General features: G+C 44.3%; 2 protein-coding genes across 8 annotated transcripts in view; both read left to right on the top strand.

Moving 5' to 3' along the window:
• The window catches only part of LOC147014056 (integrin alpha-6-like), a 136,451-nt gene extending 115,735 nt beyond the window's left edge, over nucleotides 1–20,716 (top strand). For 6 of the 7 annotated variants that reach the window (XM_085851649.1, XM_085851650.1, XM_085851647.1 and 3 more), the window contains 5 exons: nucleotides 1,156–1,272; nucleotides 2,360–2,458; nucleotides 2,611–2,736; nucleotides 13,677–13,815; nucleotides 17,013–20,716. In XM_085851649.1, coding sequence (XP_085707775.1) covers nucleotides 1,156–1,272; nucleotides 2,360–2,458; nucleotides 2,611–2,736; nucleotides 13,677–13,793 — 459 coding nt within the window. In that variant the 3' untranslated portion in view covers nucleotides 13,794–13,815; nucleotides 17,013–20,716. Of the gene's footprint in view, nucleotides 1–1,155; nucleotides 1,273–2,359; nucleotides 2,459–2,610; nucleotides 2,737–13,676; nucleotides 13,816–17,012 lie in introns of those variants that run through there. The other variant, XR_015050626.1, reaches the window with a different exon arrangement.
• Nucleotides 2,744–10,472, top strand: LOC147014057 (uncharacterized). The gene is made up of 2 exons (XM_085851658.1): nucleotides 2,744–7,241; nucleotides 7,277–10,472. The coding sequence occupies exon 2, from the start codon at nucleotides 7,732–7,734 to the stop codon at nucleotides 9,031–9,033; it is 1,302 nt and encodes a 433-aa protein (XP_085707784.1). The 5' UTR covers nucleotides 2,744–7,241; nucleotides 7,277–7,731; the 3' UTR covers nucleotides 9,034–10,472.
• Nucleotides 20,717–22,009: the final 1,293 nt, after the last annotated feature.

Raw genomic sequence — 22,009 nt, 5'->3', positions numbered from 1 at the left:
TGTCGGGGAGCTGCAGAGAGGGGAAGCCTGGAGCGCGGTCGAGGTGATTTGCTGCAGTCGGCTGAGGAGAATTGCGGAGAAACCGGATACCTCGGGTCCGAGGCAAGGAAGACGGTGGTCGGCGACGAGGTCGCAGCGGAGTCGCTCGTCGTGGGACCCAAGTAAGCCAGCTATCCTCTTTCCCCAGAGCATCAACAATTCCCCCCTTTTCCCCCCCCCCGCGCTGAGATAGTGCGAAAAGGGGGCCCCGTTCCCACCCCACTCCAAGCAGTGCCAACGAAACCCGTGAAGGAGCGCGGAGTCGGGGCACTGCCGCCACATTTGCGGCTCATCACAAGACACAGGTAGGCTCCACCCGGTCTCGCGGCCCACATGCCCCGTATGCCCCCTTGTCTTTGAGGGTGGCCCTTTTCTTTTGCTTTTGAGTATATGTGTTGTCAGCGCCATCTGTAAAGTAAAACTGTGTAAGTGTTGCCGTGTGCTCGCGTAGTCGGTAGTAGATCTGCATTGCTGTGTTTCTTTTGTAACATCTGCTTTTGGTGCATAATTATTGTAATTGTATATGTGTGCTTTCCGTGTGTCGTGGAATAAATGTGAATTATGTTGAACTGTTTTTCCCGTTTCGCTTCGTCTTTTCTTTAATTGAATCTCCATCTTGCTTTACGTAAAGGGTTGGTAGTGGGCTTAATACGCCCGATAATTAATCGGAACCGTCAAGGTCGACGATAACACCACTCGGTTATCCCGATAGTACGGAACGGGTCGCTTGAGTGGCCCGTGTCCGGAGTCGACCTGCGGCGAGGTGCGATCGCCCGGTCTACCCTCCGTGTGGGTACTTAGGTAGGTCGAATTTGGCGAACAACCCTATCCCACGCGGGGGGCCGATTGGCACGATTGTGGTGAGGCCGAAAGGCCCACCCGTGACTAGTTCCCGGCATTAGTCCGATAGGGTCATGACAGAATTGTCCGTCCGGTGGGCGACATTCCGCGATTCGAGTTACGTGGCCACTCGCATGCCGGCGGGCGCGAATTCGCAACAATATATATATATATACACATTGGTGCTTCATTCATTAATAATGTTACCGATCGTGGAAAGTGCTTGTAAAATTACACCTTCGTTACTATTGTCTGTTCCTTTGTGATATCTCCCAGGACTGCGGTTCAAGGAAAACGTCACGGTGCCAAGATGTCGTGTGCACCCTGCCCAACATCACAGAAAGGGCACATGTCCGCCTCTCCGCCAGACTCTGGAACAGCACCTTATTGGAGGTATTTTGTCTTTCTTTTGAGAGGGGTGACAAAAACGTTCTCAGAATGAGACACAATGGTCCAAGAAACAGCAAGTTTCGTTTTTGATTGTATACTTGTTGAGGAACTATTTTCTTACTGATTACATATCCTTATATAAGAGAACTTCAGTTAGAATTTCTTGGACGACGATTGTTAGTATCTCCCACTTCTAATTTTGAATGCCAGGTATTATATTTGTGAGGATGGGGGAGGGGGGGATGTTTGGGAGTGATGTGGGGTGGTTTGTGGATGGGGGTGGTTTTGAGGTGGCGGATGGAGGAGTGGAATGGGTTGGTAATGGGAGGGCTGGTTTGGGGGTTATGGATGGAGCGGTGGGGAAGGGGAGAATGGTTTGGGGTGGTGAAGGAGATTATTTTGGGGTGACGGAGGAAGGGGTGGTGGAAAGGGTGGGGGAGTGTGTAGTTTGTGGGTCGCAGATCGGGGGGGGGTGGTGGTTCTTTTTATTTTGTATGCAGTACAAGGCTAAAGGGTAGCATAATTGGTGGAGGGCATGGCTATGCTGCTGATGCAGTGCCCCCTGTTGGTTAGGGCAAGAATTTGCAATTTGTTCATGGTGCGATGATAGGTCACCTACTCTTCACGAAGGACACCGTGGGATCCTTAACATCCACCAGCTAATGCTGGCAGACGGAACGCACAGTTTAACGTCCATCTGAGGGACGGCACATACATTCATAAATTACCCTGCCTGTGAAACACCAGGATGACAGTTTATAGTTGGGCCAAGATTCAAACCCAATCTAGACAATTTAGAGGTGTGTACGGCCTACCAGCCCAAAGGGTGGAGGTTTGGGATGGCAGAAGGAGGTGGTTTGGAGGCTGCAGAAGGTGTCATTTGGAGCCAGTTGAAGAGGAATTTAGGGGTAGCGAAAGGATGGAGGGTGTTTTGGGGTCAGCAAAGTGGGGGGGGGGGTGTTTTTGGGGTGGAGAAGAGGGTGGTTAAAAGTTTTGCCCTATTTTCATACAGAAAAAAATAGTTTTGCTTTTTGGAGGCAAAGGTGAAATGTGTTTTTTTATCATGACCTCTAACCTATATTTGTCTCAGGATTATGGGGATTACGACAAGCTGGAAATCTGCATGGAGGCAGACCTACAATATGAAAGCAAGATGAAAAACATTGTGGTGGCTTCTAACAAGGCCTTGGTTAGTGATCAATTTACATTTTGTAAGGCACACAATGGCGAACAATTTGCCTCTAATACATTGAAATATAGGACAATGAACAATCGAATTATTTCAACCTCACACAGTATTGTAATCATATTTTTTATGCTTTTGCTCTCATCTTTTACCAGGTGGTCATCACAGTTTACTCTGACGTGGTAATGATTGCTCCAGAGGAGATTGCCTTTTGGGTCATTGCTGTATCTGTGACTGCTGGCATTCTGTTCCTCGCACTTATTACTTTTCTCTTGTGGAAGGTGAGGGGATGTCACAGAACATTGAAACGGTCAGGAAAGAAATGGTTGTACCTTGGAATGGTCATGATTCAAAAGCAACAAACAAAAAAAGCAGCAGCAATCAACTTTTAAAGTCACGCACAAAGGCAAAACCCAATTCCGTTACTCCCCCCTTCTCGTCTGTGAGAAGGCGATAAGGACCACAAACATGTGGCTCGTGTGAGGATGTCTGGCTGTGAGGATGTAAGTTGTGGGGTGCCTCAGGGATCAGTATTGGCACCATTATTATTCATAATTTACATAAACTATTTGGATAGTAGGGTTAAGAGTAGGCTTTCCAAATTTGCAGATGCCACAAAGCTTGGAGGTGTAAGGTGGATAGCAGAGGGGGTGGTGATCAGATTCAGGAAAGTCTAGATACTTTCATAGTTTGAGCAAAAGATTGGCAAGTGTAGTTTAACTTCAAGAAATGTATGGTGCTGGGGATGGGTATGAGTAATGAAAATAAAGATCATATGATGCAACGGGCAATTTTGGAGCATGTCACAGGAGAAGGATCTGGGGGTTTAAATGGGATTAGATAGATACCTAGATGGAGGAGTATGGGGATATTGGCAGGACTTGTCAGTACTTCCTCCTGTGCCAAAATTCCATGTGTGTATCCTGTTTTTCCCATGCCGAATGCACCTTGGAGGTAATGCAACAGACAGGGTCTGATCGCAGGGTTTTAGGTGGTAAAAAAAATTCATACTCCCAGCGCTCAGGGTGGGGGTAGCACCCCAATTCTCTTTGTAAATGTGTATTTCAAGTCATAATAAAACACCCCAATTGTGTGCATCAAAACCATAGAGATCATAGAAGTGAAGAATTATCGTGTGTGTGTGTGTGTGTGTGTGTGTGTGTGTGTGTGTGTGTGTGTGTGTGTGTGTGTGTGTGTGTGTGTGTGTGTGTGTGTGTGTGTGTGTGCGCGCGTGCGTGCGTGCGTGCGTGCGTGCGTGCGTGTGTGTGTTATGGACGCAGCCCGGATAACTCCACAAGCCAGCCTGTCTATCAAAAGACCATGGACTCTACCTACTTCTGGCCGGATCTTCACTCCGAGAGTTGGTTTACCATACCTCAGAGATTAATTAAATAGATTGGGAACCATGCGAACAGCTGCGTAACAAATATGAATTCACCGAGTGAACCAGTTTTATGCACCTCACCCTATCGTCTATCAGACCAATTAATCACTTTGTCCAATTGCCCCAGGAGCGCTCTCTCATATCAAATCTGAGCAGGTTAAGTCAAGACACGATAACAACTCTTTCATCAATTTATTACACAAACAGGAAATTGGTGAGATAAATGGTGGGTTGGGGAATTCAAACAGGAAAATGGTGCGATAATTCAGGAAAGGCAAGGCAAACAACATTCACAAATGTACAAGTACATATGCATTCCCCTTATCCCCTCAGTGATGAATCCGCCATTAAATCCTTTAAACAATTACTCAGCACCTCTACGCAAACCTATCCAGACACCCAAAAAAGTGAGAGAAAATGCGGGAAGAAAAAAAAAATGTCGGACTCTGGAAAATCCTCTATTTCTCTTTGCCGACGACTCCACCCTCTGCCGTACCATCTGTCATCCCTCAGACCGGCAAGCAGCAGCTTCTTCGCTCACTGCAGATCTGGATAAAATCACAAACTGGTCCAACACGTGGAACATGTCTTTCAATCCAGACAAATCTCACACTCTCACTATGTCTTCGAAAGGACCGTTTACAAAACCCCCCATCCACTTTCTCAACAATCTTCTGGAAGAAGTCTTTTCTTTCAAGCTTCTGGGTCTCACTATCTGCCATGATCTTTCCTGGGAAAGTCACATTTCCAACCTCGCCTCAAAAGCCAGTCGCCGACTGGGAATCCTCCGTCGTGCAAAGTCCTTCCTCGGCCCTCTTGAGCTCCTGACCACTTACAAAGCTTTTGTCCGTAGCCTGATGGAGTACTGCTCTCCCCTCTGGGCTGGTGCTCCTGCCTCCCACCTTTCTCGGCCTCACGCTGTCGAAACCAGGGCATTTAAGATCATTGGCATCTCCCGCAATGAAGCTGAGTCTTTGGGCCTCTCACTCAATCACCGCAGGTTGGTCGGTGGTCTTTCTGTCTTCTACCGACTCCTCTCCAGCCTTGCCCCCCCTGCTCTCTCTGCGATTTGTCCCCACCACATTTCCACAGGGCGCTCAAGGTCCGCCAACAACCCCCTTCTGGTAAAACTACCAAAATCACGAATCACTGCTCATCTTCACTCTTTCATTCCTCTTTTTTCCCGCCTTTGGAATAAACTTCCTCACTCTATTCTTTCCCATTCTTCCCTCCAGGCTTTCAAAACAGCTGTTCACCACCACCTCTTATCTTCCCCCATCCAAATCCTCGATCTTTTCTACCCCCGATAATCCACCCAAGCCCACTTCCTTCAATTATCCTGCTTTCCTTCCTGAAAGTCCCTGTAATGTCCATCTTCTCTTCGCCATGTTCCCCGTCCCATCCCCATCCCTCTCCCTTCCACAGTTCACCTAATGTGTCTGTTCCCCAATGTTTTGTCCCTTCCACTCCCGCCCCTCTTGTCTCATGCCTCCTTGCTGAGTTGTGTGTTAGCTCTCATACGAGCCTCGACCAAGGTATACAAAAAAAAAAAAGAGGGGTGAGAAAGAGGGGCTTTCTATGAGCCCAAACGCACCTTCCAAAACCCAGGCTGTGATTGTGGTTGCCCCAATGCTCGGCAGTTTGGGTTCGCCTCCTGCGCACTCACTGTCAGATTCCTCCCTTTGCTCCGTTAGCTCCGTTAGTGAGGATGCTGGATGTTATTGGGCTGAAAGTGATGTACTGTGTGGCTGAGCGGGAATATCGTCCAGTCTTGCAAGGTGAGGCAGGCAGCTCTGTGGTGGCATGGTGACAGCCGAGGTGAGATAACGGTGCGCCGAGCTTGATGTGTGCGCCCGAGAGTGAGGTGCAAAAAGCCATGGAGAGCACAAAATAACAAGTTGAGGAATAGGAAAGATAGGAAAGGTAAGGAATAAATAAGATTAAAGTTGAAAAGGAAAAGTGGGAAAGAAAGTAAGTGAAGGAGTGAATTTGTAATCTAGCTCCAATCTCAATGTCTCATCTGTCTTATCTAAATTTGTGTGTGAATCTCCTGTCTCGCTCCAACTAACTGAGTGGTTACCTCACTCCTGTCTCCCTGAATCTGCTGTGAAATCTGCTGCGTCTCACTTCAACTCCCTTGCTGCCCCCGCCCCTCCCGACCCCCATCTTGAGGCTTGCAGATCCCACATTGGTTCTCCGGCATGAGAAAATTCGTGGAATTCCGCGAATTTATTCACCCAGGAACGTTCCTGAGTTAAGCACAAATCCGTTGAGAAAAAATAGGGGGAATGGGGGGGGGGGTTAAGTCAATTGTGGGAGTGATTTCACGCCGCTGACGATCTTTATAAAAAAAAGTATTCCGAGGTCCCTAATACAGATTCCCGGCACTCTGCACTGACGTCATTGCCAGATTCATTAACATAACATTCGGACCACCTCGCCGCATTACTCCTGAAACTGTCACAGCAGCATTAATCGAGCAAGAGGCGTGGTGTTCCGAGTGTGCAAGGCCAAGGTCGCTTCTAAAACATGGCCGCATTCAGTAGCCGCAGGCTGTCCCGGGATTGTGATGCTTGTTTGGCTGCACTAATTGACAAGACTTGCAAGAATTCCTGGAAGTGGGAATGGCTGGAGCGTATGCCATGCTGTACGGTGGCTTGTGGGGCTTTCATTCAAAAGATGGCCCAGCCAGGAAAGGCTGTATGCACATGGTGCTCAAAGGAGATTGTTTATGGAGGACGTGGGTCCAAGTCATTGGAATCCCATACGGAAAGCAAGAAGCATCGTGATATTCAGAGAATCCGGGCATCCAATTACAGTCTTCCTGGTAAATATAGCCTTGGGCTTTGTACATGTACAGTTATCAGTATACATGTACACAGTAGACATCTATGCTGTCAATGTAGTGTAGTGTGGTGTGGTGCACTTTCACTACAGTAATAAATTATGTTAATTGGCAAGCAAGCCACAACTCAGAATTGGGTCAATCTTGTTTACCACCAATAGCACCTGGCAATGACTAATAGTCTGAGGCTTAGTGTAATCACTGTACCGGTCACTGAATTCACTTTCTGAAGCACGTATTATAAATGGTGATTGGCTTTTCTTTTTTTACTCTGAATTGGCTTTGGGTTTTGCTTTTTCTCCAGGTGTTTCCTCACCTTCTGCTACCTCTTGCACTGCTGCTTCTACTGCCCCCATCCCCTGTACACCGATGCCTGCTGTACCAATAGGTGACAGGGTATCCAATGCTCAAGCCATGGTCCTTGCCTTCCTCGCACAGCATTCCCTACCATTCAGCCTTGCCCCTGAACTGATAAGCCTGGCCAAAGCACTCAACCTGGATGCAAAGGCCCTTGGTCAGCTCACAATGGACAGGACATCTGCTTCCTACAAGCTTAGGTTTGGACTAGGACATCTGCTTCCTACAAGCTTAGGTTTGGACTAGGACATACCATACATCACCAGTTGATATCAGCACTGCAGAGGGAATACTTCTCTCTGAACATTGATGAGTCAACAAGCACAAACCATCATCAGAGGGTCTTATGTGTCCTGGCCAGTTACTACAGCCCACTGCATAAGCAGGTCATAGTGCAGCATCTAGAGTCCCTTGTTGTGATCAAAGTGGACAGTGCTTCGTTGCACCAGGAACTGGTTGACTTGTTGAAGAAGTATGAGCTACCGTGGAAGAACTGCATATCCATCCTCATGGACTCCTGCTCAGTCATGCAGGGATCCAAGTCAGGAGTCGAAGTTCGCATCAGGGAAAACAATGCCCCACACATGTTGGACATAGATGGGGACTCCTGTCACCATGCTCGCAATGCGTCCAAGAAGCTGAGTGACCCATTCGCCAACTTCGCAGAGCGCATGCTCTCTGACATCTACAATGACTTCAAGTTGTCTCCTGACAAAGCAGTTCTTGCAGGAAATCTGTGGGCTGATTGGTGTCAGGTATACCATGCCAGAGCGGTATGTCAGTCACAGGTGGTTCTCTGTGTATGATGTCTGTGTTGACACTCTGCGGCTGTGGGATGCCTTTGTTGTCTTCTACTTTGGCTTCCTCTCTCAAGCTGATCGCACACACTACTTGTCACGGGTTGTGGAGGTCTATCATCGCAGGCACGTAGACACAAAAGCCAAGGAGAGAATATGCCAGATCCATGATGTTCTGAAGAAGAAGAATATGACCAAAGATGGCAAGGCACGAAAGGAGCGTATACTGCAGCGAGTCTTCCACAAGAAGAAATTGATGAGACTGATATTGATGTTCTCATCAGTGTTCCCGCTGCTGAAGAAGTACGTCCTCCTGTTTGAGATGAAGGCCCCACTGATCCACAAGCTCAATGACCAGCAGGTGGACCTTGTCCGAGAGTTCATGGCCTGCTTTGTCAAACGTGAGAAGCTGCCATCATCAGGCAAGAGACTTCAGACCCTCGACCTGGATGAGAAAGCCAACCTGCTACAAGTGAAGAAGATGTTTCTTGGAGTTGGTGTGTCTGAGATTGTCAACACTGCCTGTAGTGGAGATGGAGAAGTGCATGACTTCTTGCAGAGTGTGGAGAAGGCCTATGTGACATGTGGAAAGTACCTCCAGAAGAAAATGCCCCTGCATAATGCTGTCCTCAGAAGTGCCTCAGCAATTGATCCACTCAGCAGAGGGCACACTGTCAGCCAGGAGCAGCTCCTGAAGTTGCCACGCCTGGTGACAAATGTCCTTGCACCAGAGGAATGTGATGCCTTTGAACTGGAGGTTCAGAGTTTCCAGATCGACTCCAGCCTGCCACCAGCTCAGGAAGATGAGTCTGCTCGCATCGACGACTGGTGGACCAAGGTCTTTGAAGGTGGAAAGTACCCCCTTCTCTCAAGAATGGTGAAGGCTCTGCTGTCCTGCTTCCATGGGCCACAAGTTGAGAGTGCCTTCAATCTCATGGGAGATGTCTTGGATGTCAGATATCACCGACTAAACATGGAGACCTACAGCGCAGTGATGGGTGTCAAGTACAATCTTCGATCATCAGGAAAAACTGCAGTGGAGTACTTCAGTAGGACTGACAAACTGCAGTCCCATAGACCTAGACCTGTGCAAGAACATGAGGGGAGCCTACAAAACCTACAAGGCAGAACTGGCAGACAGGAGGGACAAAGAAGAAAAAAGAAGGCGAGAAGTGGGTGCAGCTGCTCTCAGTAAGTTGACCAAGCGCAAGACCAAAGAACTGACTGAGAAGGCTGCAAAGAAGGCAAGACTTTCCGACCAACGTCTGTTTCTGTTTCTGGTGTATGTTCCCCCTCCATCCCCTCCCTTACCTCAAATGGCCGCACTGCTGATTCCACACGTGATAAAGCTGAATGTCTAAACTCGGTGTTTGCAGCTAAATCTTGTGTCCTAAACCCATCACTATCTCTACCCACTTTACCCAGTCGCACCCAACTGTCCCTGGACTCTTTATCCTTTTCTCCTGACAAGGTGGAGAGCTTGCTTTCAAACCTCGAGTCAGATTCTGCAACCGGTCCAGATGGCATCAGCCCACGTGTCCTCAAAGCCTGCTGTTCTGCTCTTGCTCACCCTCTCTCTGTTCTATTCACCCTCTCATTTGCCCAAGGTCATCTGCCATCTGCTTGGAAATCTGCTAACATCACTGCCCTGCATAAAAAAGGTGCAATAACAGATCCCTGTAACTACAGACCAATCAGCCTTCTCCCAATCATCAGCAAGGTGATGGAATCCATCATCGCTTCAGACATGAAATCCTTCCTCTTCTCCAATGGCTTGATTTCCAATCATCAATTTTGTTTCAGACCAGGTCACTCTACCCTGGATATGCTGCTTCTGCTCTCCCATCAATGGATGGAGGTCCTCAATGCCAGACAGGAAATCCGAGCCGTATCCCTGGACATATCACGTGCTTTTGACACAGTCTGGCACCCTGCCCTGCTCACCAAACTCTCTTCCCATGGTATCCAAGGCCATCTCCACTCATGGCTCGCAGACTTCCTCTCCTGTCGCAGTCAACGTGTGGCCCTAAATGGAGTTCTTTCATCCCCTCTTCCTGTGCAGGCTGGAGTTCCTCAAGGTAGCGTTATGGGCCCTGTTCCTTTTCTGGTTTTCATCAATGATCTCTCGGACTATCTGGAAAATCCTCTATTTCTCTTTGCCGACGACTCCACCCTCTGCCGTACCATCTGTCATCCCTCAGACCGGCAAGCAGCAGCTTCTTCACTCACTGCAGATCTGGATAAAATCACAAACTGGTCCAACACGTGGAACATGTCTTTCAATCCAGACAAATCTCACACTCTCACTATGTCTCTTCGAAAGGACCGTTTAGAAAACCCCCCATCCACTTTCTCAACAATCCTTTGGAAGAAGTCTTTTCTTTCAAGCTTCTGGGTCTCACTATCTGCCATGACCTTTCCTGGGAAAGTCACATTTCCAACCTCGCCTCAAAAGCCAGTCGCCGACTGGGAATCCTCCGTCGTGCAAAGTCCTTCCTCGGCCCTCTTGAGCTCCTGACCACTTACAAAGCTTTTGTCCGTAGCCTGATGGAGTACTGCTCTCCCCTCTGGGCTGGTGCTCCTGCCTCCCACCTTTCTCGGCTTCACGCTGTCGAAACCAGGGCATTTAAGATCATCGGCATCTCCCGCAATGAAGCTGAGTCTTTGGGCCTCTCACTCAATCACCGCAGGTTGGTCGGTGGTCTTTCTGTCTTCTACCGACTCCTCTCCAGCCTTGCCCCCCTGCTCTCTCTGCGATTTGTCCCCACCACATTTCCACAGGGCGCTCAAGGTCCGCCAACAACCCCCTTCTGGTAAAACTACCAAAATCACGAATCACTGCTCATCTTCACTCTTTCATTCCTCTTTTTCCCGCCTTTGGAATAAACTTCCTCACTCTATTCTTCCCCATTCTTCCCTCCACGCTTTCAAAACAGCTGTTCACCACCACCTCTTATCTTCCCCCATCCAAATCCTCGATCTTTTCTACCCCCGATAATCCACCCAAGCCCACTTCCTTCAATTCTCCTGCTTTCCTTCCTGAAAGTCCCTGTAATGTCCATCTTCTCTTCGCCATGTTCCCCGTCCCATCCCCATCCCTCTCCCTTCCACAGTTCACCTAATGTGTCTGTTCCCCACTGTTTTGTCCCTTCCACTCCCACCCCTCTTGTCTCATCCCTCCTTGCTGTGAGTTGTGTGTTAGCTCTCATACGAGCCTCGACCAAGGTATACAAAAAAAAAAAAAAAAAACGTGCAAGCAAGAAAAAGCACAACCTGAACCAAAATACAAAGAAGTGAACAATGTTCAGTGGTTAGGCGCCTGTCGACATTATCGACTCAAGAACTCAACAACTAGTGGATGCAACAGTGTTACCAATTGTGAACTTATTATGCAAACTTTTAGTGCAACTTGTTATCAATTATTGTCAACTTATTATGCAAACTTATTTTGCAATTTGGTATCAATTATTGTCCACTTATTATGCAAACTTTTAGTGCAACTTGTTATCAATTATTGTCAACTTATTATGCAAACTTATTATGCAACTTGGTATCAATTATTGTCCACTTATTATGCAAACTTTTAGTGCAACTTGTTATCAATTATTGTCAACTTATTATGCAAACTTATTATGCAACTTGGTATCAATTATTGTCCACTTATTATGCAAACTTATTTTGCAACTTGGTTTCAATTATTGTCAACTTTGTTCAATTTGCTATAAAGACAATGAAAGAATATTATCCTACAGATTGATTCATGATTTGTACAATGAATTTTGACAACAATTTACATTGCAACATTGATTAATAATTTGCAAGATGAATTTCATGTCTTCAATGATTGTCTTCAGTGCTTTTACCCTGTTAACAAGGACACCATACACAATCCACTTAAAAGGGACCAGCAAATGCAGTAGAATGCAGGTGAGAACACCTGGAACCTTTAGCGTTCAGGGGCCGCCCAGGCCCCCAAACCCCGGCCTAAAAATTTTTTCACCTCGGCCCATCATTTTTTTTCAGATAATTTTTTTTTAGACTCACTCTCATGCCTGGGTTCTGGTTAGTGGAGGTGGTCAGGGATCCCCTTTCGTAATGATTGGCTCAGTCTTCACCTTCTGCGATTAATGCAGTTTCATTGGGTGTGGTGGGGGTGGGGGGGGAAGGACTTCTGCCGAGGTTCTATCTCAGAGGAGGGGAGGGGTGAGAACTTGCTGCCCGCCTGTTAAGGGTGATGCATTGCTTCCACTGGAATGTTGGTGGACAAGGCAAGGGTTTTGGGAGCATTGTAACAAATTCTCTGCTGAGGAGAAGAATGCAGGAATTTGTTGTCGGTACCGTGTGCATGTGTTGTGAGAAATGGTTCGAGTTGAGGGTGTGCAGAAAGGAAAGAACATCAACTAATCTAACTTACATTTGAAACGCGTATCTGTCCACATGGAAACGATGTATTCTTGATCACTAAAACAGAATACTATGGCAAAACTAGCTTTTAACCTACGTGCACATGCTTTGACCTTACCAGGGATTTACAACTGTCCTTCCTGGTGTGTGTGGGAAAATTACGAGCCCAGACCGGGAATCGAACCCAGGTCTTCTGGCAAACCATACCAGTGCTCTGCCATCTGGGCGACCCACCAATTGGCAAACCATACCAGTGCTCTGACATCTGAGCTATCTGGGCGACCCACCAATGATGTCATGCATCGCCTGGATATGGAATTGGGAAGGAGCGGTGTACAATAATAATAACGTCGATGGATTTAATCCATACCATAATACATAAAACGTGAAGCATTTTATTATTTTTTTTAAACTATAATCGCATCGTTTCACATATGTGGTAATCCACATAGCGGACTGAACCAAAAGCCAGGATTGAGAGGGGGAGGGAGGGGTAGAGAATGTACCATAAGCTGAATTTAATAACAGATGGATTTAATCGATAACAAAATATATAAAACATTAAGCATTTTATTGCTTTAAAAAAATTGCAGAAACAACAAAAACAAAATAACATTGAAAAAAATGTGAAAACATAGAGAGATTAAATCTAAAAAAAAAAACAACTAAACCAGGTAGGAATGACACCATGTTACGATTCCACAATACAACATTATGATCCATCCATTGGGACCATACTTTGTACCGAGCATCAGTGCTGCCGAAGCGGTCTCCTGGGCTATTGGGCACAATCCTGGATGGGTCGCCACTCCGACGCAGGATATTCAAATGGCTCAATCATCCCAGCAAGCTGGGACTGATTTTGCCGACCCCTGAAGGATGACAGGCTGAGTCAACCCCATCTGGTATTAATTCAACAGCCAAGAGGGATTTGAACTCAGGATCCTAGGGTCCCAAGCCCACCACCCTAACCATTAAGCCAACACCAGGCATATGACGCTGATGTCATGTGCATACATTTTGTTATGCCATTATGCTTCCCTTATGTGGCTTTTCTTGGTCACTTTGTACAGCCATACTCGGCTGGAAGAGCATGGAGGGTTAATTTATTTAAATCCTAGCCACCTGGGGTAATTTATTAGGTGAAAGCTGATCGATTATTCCCTCCAATTATGTGTGAGACTTTATAGGGTCAATTGACATCATACCAATGTCCATTCTGCTTTAGCTGGACCTTATTTTGCATGGTTTTGTATTCTTCCTCAGCCATGGTCGGAGTAGACCCAAACCTCTTGGGTTCATTGATTATGGACACGCAAGCCATTGTATCGAATCACCACAGGTCAAACTAAAATGAGTACCATAACATACCATCCTGTACTGTATTTGTTGTGTAAGCTTGTCTCACGTCATACTCTGCTTTGCCTTTACCAGTGTGGGTTTTTCAAACGCACCACAATGGACAAACGCTATGTGACTACTCTGCACACGGCACAGGTTCACATACAGCCCTCTGAGATGGAAAAAATTTCACCTGAAGACACCTGCTGAGAAAAGCCTCGTTATCTCGAAGGTCACTCTGCTTGCCAATCATCACCTTTTCATTACCTCGCTCATCTTCAATTCACTCGCTTCACCTCATTATTCAGAACAAATCATTTTCATTAGTAGATTTGTTCGTCTGCATTGCAAGAACGACTTGCCCCGCCTGATGATGTGATATGCACAGACTGGTTTTATCCTTGAATTTACGTATCGCTTGAAAAATATTAAAAGTTGATTCAGCAAAGTCCTTTCCTGTTAGGAATTTTAACTTGTTTATCGAGGAAATGTAATTATTGCATTTGGTTATACTTTGCATTTGTTCTTGCTTTTACAACTTAACGGCTTAAACTTTGCTTATAGCTTTTGGGATTGTTGATGCAGCCCCCTTTCAAGGAAAGTACGCTCAAAGCTTGAATAAGAAACAAACAGTTTGGTGTAACCTGGTTCACAGCCATCCAGGAACTATCGGACAGACGTGGCAAATATACATGTTCCTGGAGAGTTCCTGGAGAGCTGCCTCATGGTACTCTTATCACACAGAGAAGTGAAAATTCACTTCAACCACTTCAACTGTTCAACACTTAATTATTGTTAAACACACGTAGTACAATTTTCATTGTCCATTCCTTTGTTCTCTTGGCGATCCAACCCTACCTTGCTCCTGCTACCACCTCACGTACCCATTATATTTTCTCCCCCCATGAACCCTACCCAACCCTTTTGTTGCAGGCTGCAGTGTTTCCTTCTCTCCTCTTTCTCTTCATTTCATATTCATTCATTGTCTTGCTTATTATGTGGATACCTGTTGCCTCACAGTCGGTATGCTTCCTATGTTGACCCTTTATCTTGTATAAAATAATACCTCTGGCTGCAAATGATTTTTATTATTATTGTTTTTTTAAGGTCAAGTACATGATTCTTCGTGGTCATGATTTAATTATTTTTGTTGTTGAGATTTTTTTCAGATAATAGCATATTAGCATCCATTCCAAGTTGCCGATAGAGCATTACGCATCAACCACAATGTGTGGACTCGTTATATATATATATATATATATATATATATATATATATATATATATATATATATATATATATATATATATATATATATATATATATATATATATATATATATATATATATATATATATATATATATATATATATATATATATATATATATATATATCAGAACAGTCAGGACAGATTGTATACTCCTTTGAGGTTATTAGTGAACTGCATGGTTTTTAATTGCCAATCTGATAGTGAGCTTGATATTTCAACTGAAACTACTTGTTTTTCAGAAGCTTAAATTTGAATCCATAGTACTGATATTGTCACCTTGTTTAATGCAAATCCATAACTTTTGGAATATGTTAGGCCAGTGTCCTCACCATGAGACAACCACCATACCTGAATTTTACTGTAATGTGTTCAACTGAGTATTTTAAAGAGAGGTTGCTTGGATTCAGCCTGGTGGTGGCTCTGTGGTTAAGAGGACTGGCTTAGGATTTAGGTTCCTGATTTCAAGCCCCTGTCATGCTGTTAATTAACACCATGTGTGTTGATTCAGCCTGTCATCCTTCCGAGGTCAGAAAAATGAGTACCAGCTCTGGGAAGTAAGCCATTCGAGTATCCTGCCTCGGAGTGGAAACCCAGCCAGGATTGTGCTCCTAAGCCAATGAAACTGTCTTGGCAGCCCTGGGCGCCTCATGGCGCGAAAGGACTATCTTGCTGGGGTTACCTGAAACTTTCAACACGACAAACTTGATAATGAGTTTCAAAATTGATGAGTTTTAAAGTTTGACATTTCATTCTTGATGATGTTTCATTTTTTTTTAGCTCGCCTGTTCGAAGAACAGAGAGCTATAGCAATACCCCCGGCTTGAGCGTCAGCGTGAGCGTGAAAATGTTAGAGTTTTTGGTGCAAGTTATTTCCTTTCTAATGTTTTTATCTACCAAACTATTTTTTGCTGATTACAATATACAAATACATATATTGCTTTAAAATTATTTGGATCAGACTTCACTGCAATGCTTTATAAAAAATATTATTAGACTAGTCTTTTAAAAACGATAAATGTATAAACAGGCGAGCATTGGGTGGCTTTGATACCAACTCTCTGGTTTATGATTAGTTGTCATCTTGGCAATGAGTTTCATCATTGATGACGTGTCATTCTTCTTGACGAGTGTCCTTCAGGATGAGATTTATTTTTGGATGATGTTTCATTCATGATGAGTTTAAATCTTTATGATGAGTTTCATTCTTGATTATTTGTTTCATTTTTGATGTTTTAATCTTGATGTTTCATTATGTTTCATTCTTGATGACGAGTTTCATTAACAGTGAAAAAGCATTTTGTAACTTGTCAAACAATGCAAACCCTTTTTCTATTTGCATTATTATTAACCTCCGCCATCTTCGAAGATGGATGGAGGTTACTGTTTTCACCCCTTTCTGTTTGTTTGTTTGTTTGTTTGTTTGTGAACAGTATTACGGAAAAACTCCTCAACGGATTCCGACGAAACTTGGTGGAGGGGGGGGTTAGGTATGGTCCAAGGATCATACCATTAAATTTTGGACTTGGTCCCCCCCCCAAAAAAAAATTTAGAGAAAAAAAAAATTTTTTTTTTGCATTTCTACATGTGATTTCCAATCCCCCCAAAAAAAATTGTTACCCCCCCCCAAAATAGAGAAATTTTTTTTTTTTGCATTTCTACAAGTTTTAAGTGATTTCCAGTCCCCCCCAAAAAAAATTATTAGAGAAAAAAAATTTTTTTTTTTGCATTTCTACATGTTTTAAGTGATTTCCAACCCCCCAAAAAAATTATTAGAGAAAAATTTTTTTTTTTGCATTTCTACAAGTTTTAAGTGATTTCCAGTCCCCCCCCCAAAAAAAATTGTTAGAGAAATTTTTTTTTTTTGCATTTCTACATGGTTTAAGTGATTTCCAACCCCCACCCCCCACCCCCCAAAAAAAATTTGAGAAAAGAACTATAACTGTCAGCACTGTTGACATTTAATGAATAGGATATAAGGTTCACTTGAGTGACCCAGCAGTATTGGCGGCGGAGGTTTTGCACTCTCCCGAGTGCTCCCCCTCTAGTTTGTTTTGAAACATGAAGTTGAGCTCATTACTTGCTAAAAGACGACAAGTTGTACATTTTGTCCAAAATTCCTTGGCAATTTGACATGATGTGACCTCTCTTTGTTTACAGAATGCAGATGTCGGCTTCAAACTGTCGAGTGAGTTTGTCCCAAAGCAAGCAAGGACCAGAAGAATAAGAGATTCTTTTTTGTTGACTGAAGTTTCCAGGTTCACCCTCACATGCATGACAATAGGTGTTAACTTTTTTTTGTTATCGATTGAAGAAGACGAATGGGCGTAAATATTTTTCAGAGTTCTTGTTGTACATTTCTTGCCAGCTGTCATGTATGTAATATATATATTGTTAAAAATATGGAGCCGTGTTGCTGCTTTTAAAATACCTTGGGTGTGCTTTTATTATAATTGATTGGCAAACAGAAAATACATGATTTACCTGTGGATTGTTACAACTGCTGTAGGGGCGTTCCATGTCAAGTGTACACATTTTTCAGTGAAATTTTGACACCATCTCAGATTTCACTCTTTTTTTTGTGCTAGTGTTTGTATCCACGGTAAAACATTATGTGTTAATTTTCAGACCTTGGGGCCCATTTTAGGGCCCCCCCCCAAATTTGGGCGCCGCTGGTTGACCCACAATCTTCCAGTGGCCATATCACAGGTTGTAGTGGTCCGATTTGGATGATCTTGGTATCAAAATGCTCGTAAAAGCGAGATCTTTCGAATCGCGTAAAGTAAAATCACTCCGAAACAGTAATTCAAAAAGTTATAGTTTGGGGCGCCATTTGACCTTGGGCCCCTGCCCCCCAGCCAAACCGATGATCCCGATTTTTTTTTTTTTTTTTAGTGTGAGAATACACCATTCATATACTCCAACACCCCAGCATAAATTAAAATGGGATCTCAATGGGTTCAAGTGTGATGATGGTTTTATTGTTCGGGGTCCACATATCACTAATTCTTGATTCGACATTGGGTGACGTTTGCCATCATCGTTCCAATGACGTCACCTGCTGGCAGGTGACTTTATGTCTAAAATTGACAATCATCATCTCTGGAATATTATGTATATATATTGCATCATTTGTGAAAAATTATTCTGCCTATTGTGTCTTGATTTTTAAGTGTACATTTTTTGTATAACCATCATCGAATTAAGTTATAGATGGGCTAATCTCAGTTTTTGCATATTTTGCACTAAGCATGGTGATTGAAGATCGCAAGGAGTTCCGAAAATACTGTTGCGATCCGTTCAGCTGCCATAAAATGAAACAATGAAAATATCTTCACAATGTGTCAAATGATATGTTGATGAAATTTTCTTCAAAGGTGAAAAAAGATGACAGACTTTGTACTTCGTGCAGAAAACAACTTTCTCAGTTGTCACCAGAGCGTATTGAAGAATCATCTTCGACCAGTTCGAAATTATCATCAGAAGGTACTATCGAAGGCATTGCAGAATCTATTTTGACAGATGAGGACGAGGAGGTTTTTGAGCGAGAAGCAGAAGTTGACCTATTAAACCAGTCGTTATCGATGATAGGCGAAAGCCCATTCGACAAACGAAAGGCGGAAAGGAACCCAGGGTACGTTCCTGAAAAGCGAAGTGAAGTGGAAGATTCTGTGCGAAAGAAATTAGAACTAGTTGCTGGACCAAGCACTGTGGAGAAAACACAAAATACAGCGTCAAAATGTGATGAAAACTGCATGCCAGAGGTGATCAAATCCTGAAGGAAAAATACGTTGTTTCGAGCTATTCAGAGCAAATACGTATACTGACAATATTTGCTTGGAATATGAGTATCAGAGGGATGATGAGTGAATTCAGTTGCTCCCAATGAATGGCTGTGCAAGCCCAAAATTTAGAGAAAGAAAATGTTATGCTATCGTCTCCAAATCCCAAACAGGGTAAAATATTGCCTGACGAAGTGAAATCCGCCGTAACCGAATTTTACCGAAGTGATGAAGTCAGCCGAATAATGCCGGGAAAAAAGGACTGTGTGGTGGTCAGGAATGTACATGGAAAAGACAAAATTCAAAAGCACCTGGTACTAAACAATCTCAAGGAACTGTTTCAGAAATTCAAAGAGAAGAACTCTGGCTTGAAATTTGGATTCGCGAAGTTCGCCATGCTCCGTCCCTCGGAGTGTGTCCTGGCCAGTTCAGGCGGTACACACAGTGTATGTGTATGTACGATACATCAAAATGTGAAACTCATGATGTTTGGCTCCAAAATGCCACAGATATTCGAGCTTCCTCGCTATCATCATGTGATAGCACGCATAGTTTGTAACCCAGCACAACCGGCATGGTATTTCAGAACTTGTGAAAGTTGCCCATCAATTGAAGACTTCAAAACCGAGCTACTGAGTGCTTATGAACGAGAGGATATTGATGAAATTCAGTTTAAACGGTGGACATCCACCGACAGATCTGAACTGAGCTCCATGGTCCTTCCTTTGGAAGAATTCATTAATCAATTCTGTGAACGCACAGTGAAATTAGTGAGACACGACTTCATTCCCAAGGCCCAATCTCAGTTTCTGAAAAATAAGAAAGACGAAATCGGTGAAGGAGAATTTGTCATTATTGGAGACTTCTCAGAGAACTATTCGTATGGCGTACGGGATGCGGCCCAAGGATTCCATTGGAACTGCTCTCAAGCGACAATTCACCCCTGGGTTTACTATTTCAAACCGGACGATGGCAAATTAAACCACGATTCGTTCACGATCATATCAGAATGCAATACTCACAACGTTGTCTCAGTCCACCTCTTCCAAAGAATGCTCATTGAACACTTGAAATCTAGCTTTGGAAATGTCAAGAAACTTTACTATTTCTCAGATGGTTGCCTGCATCATGGAAGCCTTTCAGGACACTCATGAAGTGAAAGTGAATTTTCTTCATCCAAACGGGCCCACAAATAGTTTATTTTTTCCTGACATTGAAGATCACTGCATTTTAAACATTTCTGATATACTTCTTTCCATAGAACCAAAAACTGCTACAGGTAGAACCTACACAATCAGTAGAAAAGAAACACAGCTGTCAAATAAAACATTGGTTGGCAAAAAATATTGACTATAATATGGTAGGAAAAACTCTTACTCGTACTAGTATCGCTTCCAGTTCCTGCATGTGCATGTGCAAAATTTATGTACAATATACTGATATAGTGTATTGGAAATCTTGTGTTCAAATATTGTGCTCTGTATTGTGGCGTATTGTGTGTCCAGCACCCGAGTCCCCGAACAATTAAACCATCATCACACTTGAACCCATTGAGATCCCATTTTCATTTATGCTGAGGTGTTGGAGTATATGAAGGGGTATTCTCACACGAAAAAAATCGGGACCATCGGTTTGGCTGGGGAGCGGGGGCCCAAGGTCAAAGGGCACCCCAAACTGTAACTTTTTGAATTACTGTCTCAGAGTGATTTTACTTTACGCGATTCGAAAGATCTCACTTTTACGAGCATTTTGATACCAAGATCAGCCAAATCGGACCACTACAACCTGTGATATGGCCTCTGGAAGATTGTGGGGCAGCCGGGGGGACCCCGAAAATGGGCCCCGATGGGCCCACAGGTCTGAAAGTTGGTATTTTGAGTTTTTTCAACCAAGTGAATAAATGACCAACATATGGGGCGAAAATGAGGTATTAGTGTCGGGAGAGTGTGTACACTTGACATGGAATGCCCCTGTATTATCATTATGTGGACCTTTGTTTTTTTAGTATGTAATAACAGTGATGTCGAATGATCTGATGTCATGCAAATGGCATGTGATTTTAAAATGTCCTCTATTTATTTATTTGAGGCTCTGATTCTTTTCTGTGCGAAAACCATTACATGAAGCTCAAGCTCTGACTTCAACTTTGGATGAATGGGTAAATAGCACAGATATCATTATTATTATTGTTATTATTATTATTATTATTATTATTATTATTATTGTTATCTCCACCATCTGTGATGGACAGAGATTAGGTTTTCACATTATTAGAATCCATCCATAACGTTTTGAGATACAGTATCGTGCTATATATCGTTTTTGGCCCGATCTCTCAATGGTGAAGAATCACTTTTTTCAATTATAGTAGCTGGATCCAGATCTTCACCAAAATCTAATCAGTTTGTCCATGTCACACACCGAACCTGTCTATAAAATTTCATCTGAATTCGTCCACAATTTTTGAGATATCCTGCACACAGACAAAGACATGGTATCCGAACAATATATTGTTGTGGTTACCAAATTCGCAAACCACCATTCAGGTCCCTTAGGTGAGATATCTCGGTAAGTACATGTGTAGTTAGGCCCAAACCCGTTGTCTAGTGGGAATACATGTCATTCATGCGTGCTGCGACTCTTCAGGATAGCCGTTTTTCTTTTGCTGTCTTTATTTTGGACCAACCGCCATGATTACCACCACAACCACAACATCAACCACCAACCACAACGCCGCTTCATCACAACCGCCACGACCTTCACGTCACACCTCGCAACCATCGCATCGCCACCGTTCTTGCGCCGCCTGTGGGTACCGGTGTTGGACTCGTGCAGGGCGCGCGCCGAACAGCGTGTACAAAATCACGGATTTTGTGCTTCAAAAACGGATCAAAAACGACACACGCCCACTTTTTGCCGTCCAATCGGTGAGCGAGGGGCGAATTGGCCCCGCCCCCAGGGCGTTGGAGGGCGATCGATATATGCAAATTTATGGATCAAAAAGCATTCACGCCCACTTTTTCTCGGGCCAATGGGGAGCGAGGTGAAAGGTCGAAGGGAGGGGGTCAAAGATGAGAGGGCGAAGCTACGGGGCTGATTAAAGCGACCGTGTTCGTCAGTCCAGTGAGTAGGAGAGTCGAGAGGGAACAGAGAGTCAAGACTTCGCGGGCGGTGGAGTTGGCAAGAAGGAGCTGGTCGTCGTGTGCGTTGGAGTCGGAACGGAGGGGACGGAGCTGTGGAGAGGCGGCGAGGGCAGACGAGGGGGTGCTCGCGTCGTGCAGGGAGCTGCTCCCCAGGGAGGCCGACAGCGCGACCTGGCCGAGGTGGAGACGCTCGTCGCGGGACAATAAAAATCCTCTATACCCCGAGCATCAG

This window comes from Eptatretus burgeri, chromosome 13, assembly GCF_056783735.1.
Source record: "Eptatretus burgeri isolate ZD-2024b chromosome 13, Ebu_testis_v1, whole genome shotgun sequence".
Lineage (NCBI taxonomy): Eukaryota > Metazoa > Chordata > Myxini > Myxiniformes > Myxinidae > Eptatretus > Eptatretus burgeri.
The sequence above is the reverse complement of the archived record's forward strand: the minus strand, read 5'-3'. Positions and strand labels throughout refer to the sequence as shown.

Coding starts and splice junctions, on each gene's coding strand:
- LOC147014057 (XM_085851658.1), top strand. CDS start 7,732: ATGACTTCAAGTTGTCTCCTGACAAAGCAGTTCTTGCAGGAAATCTGT.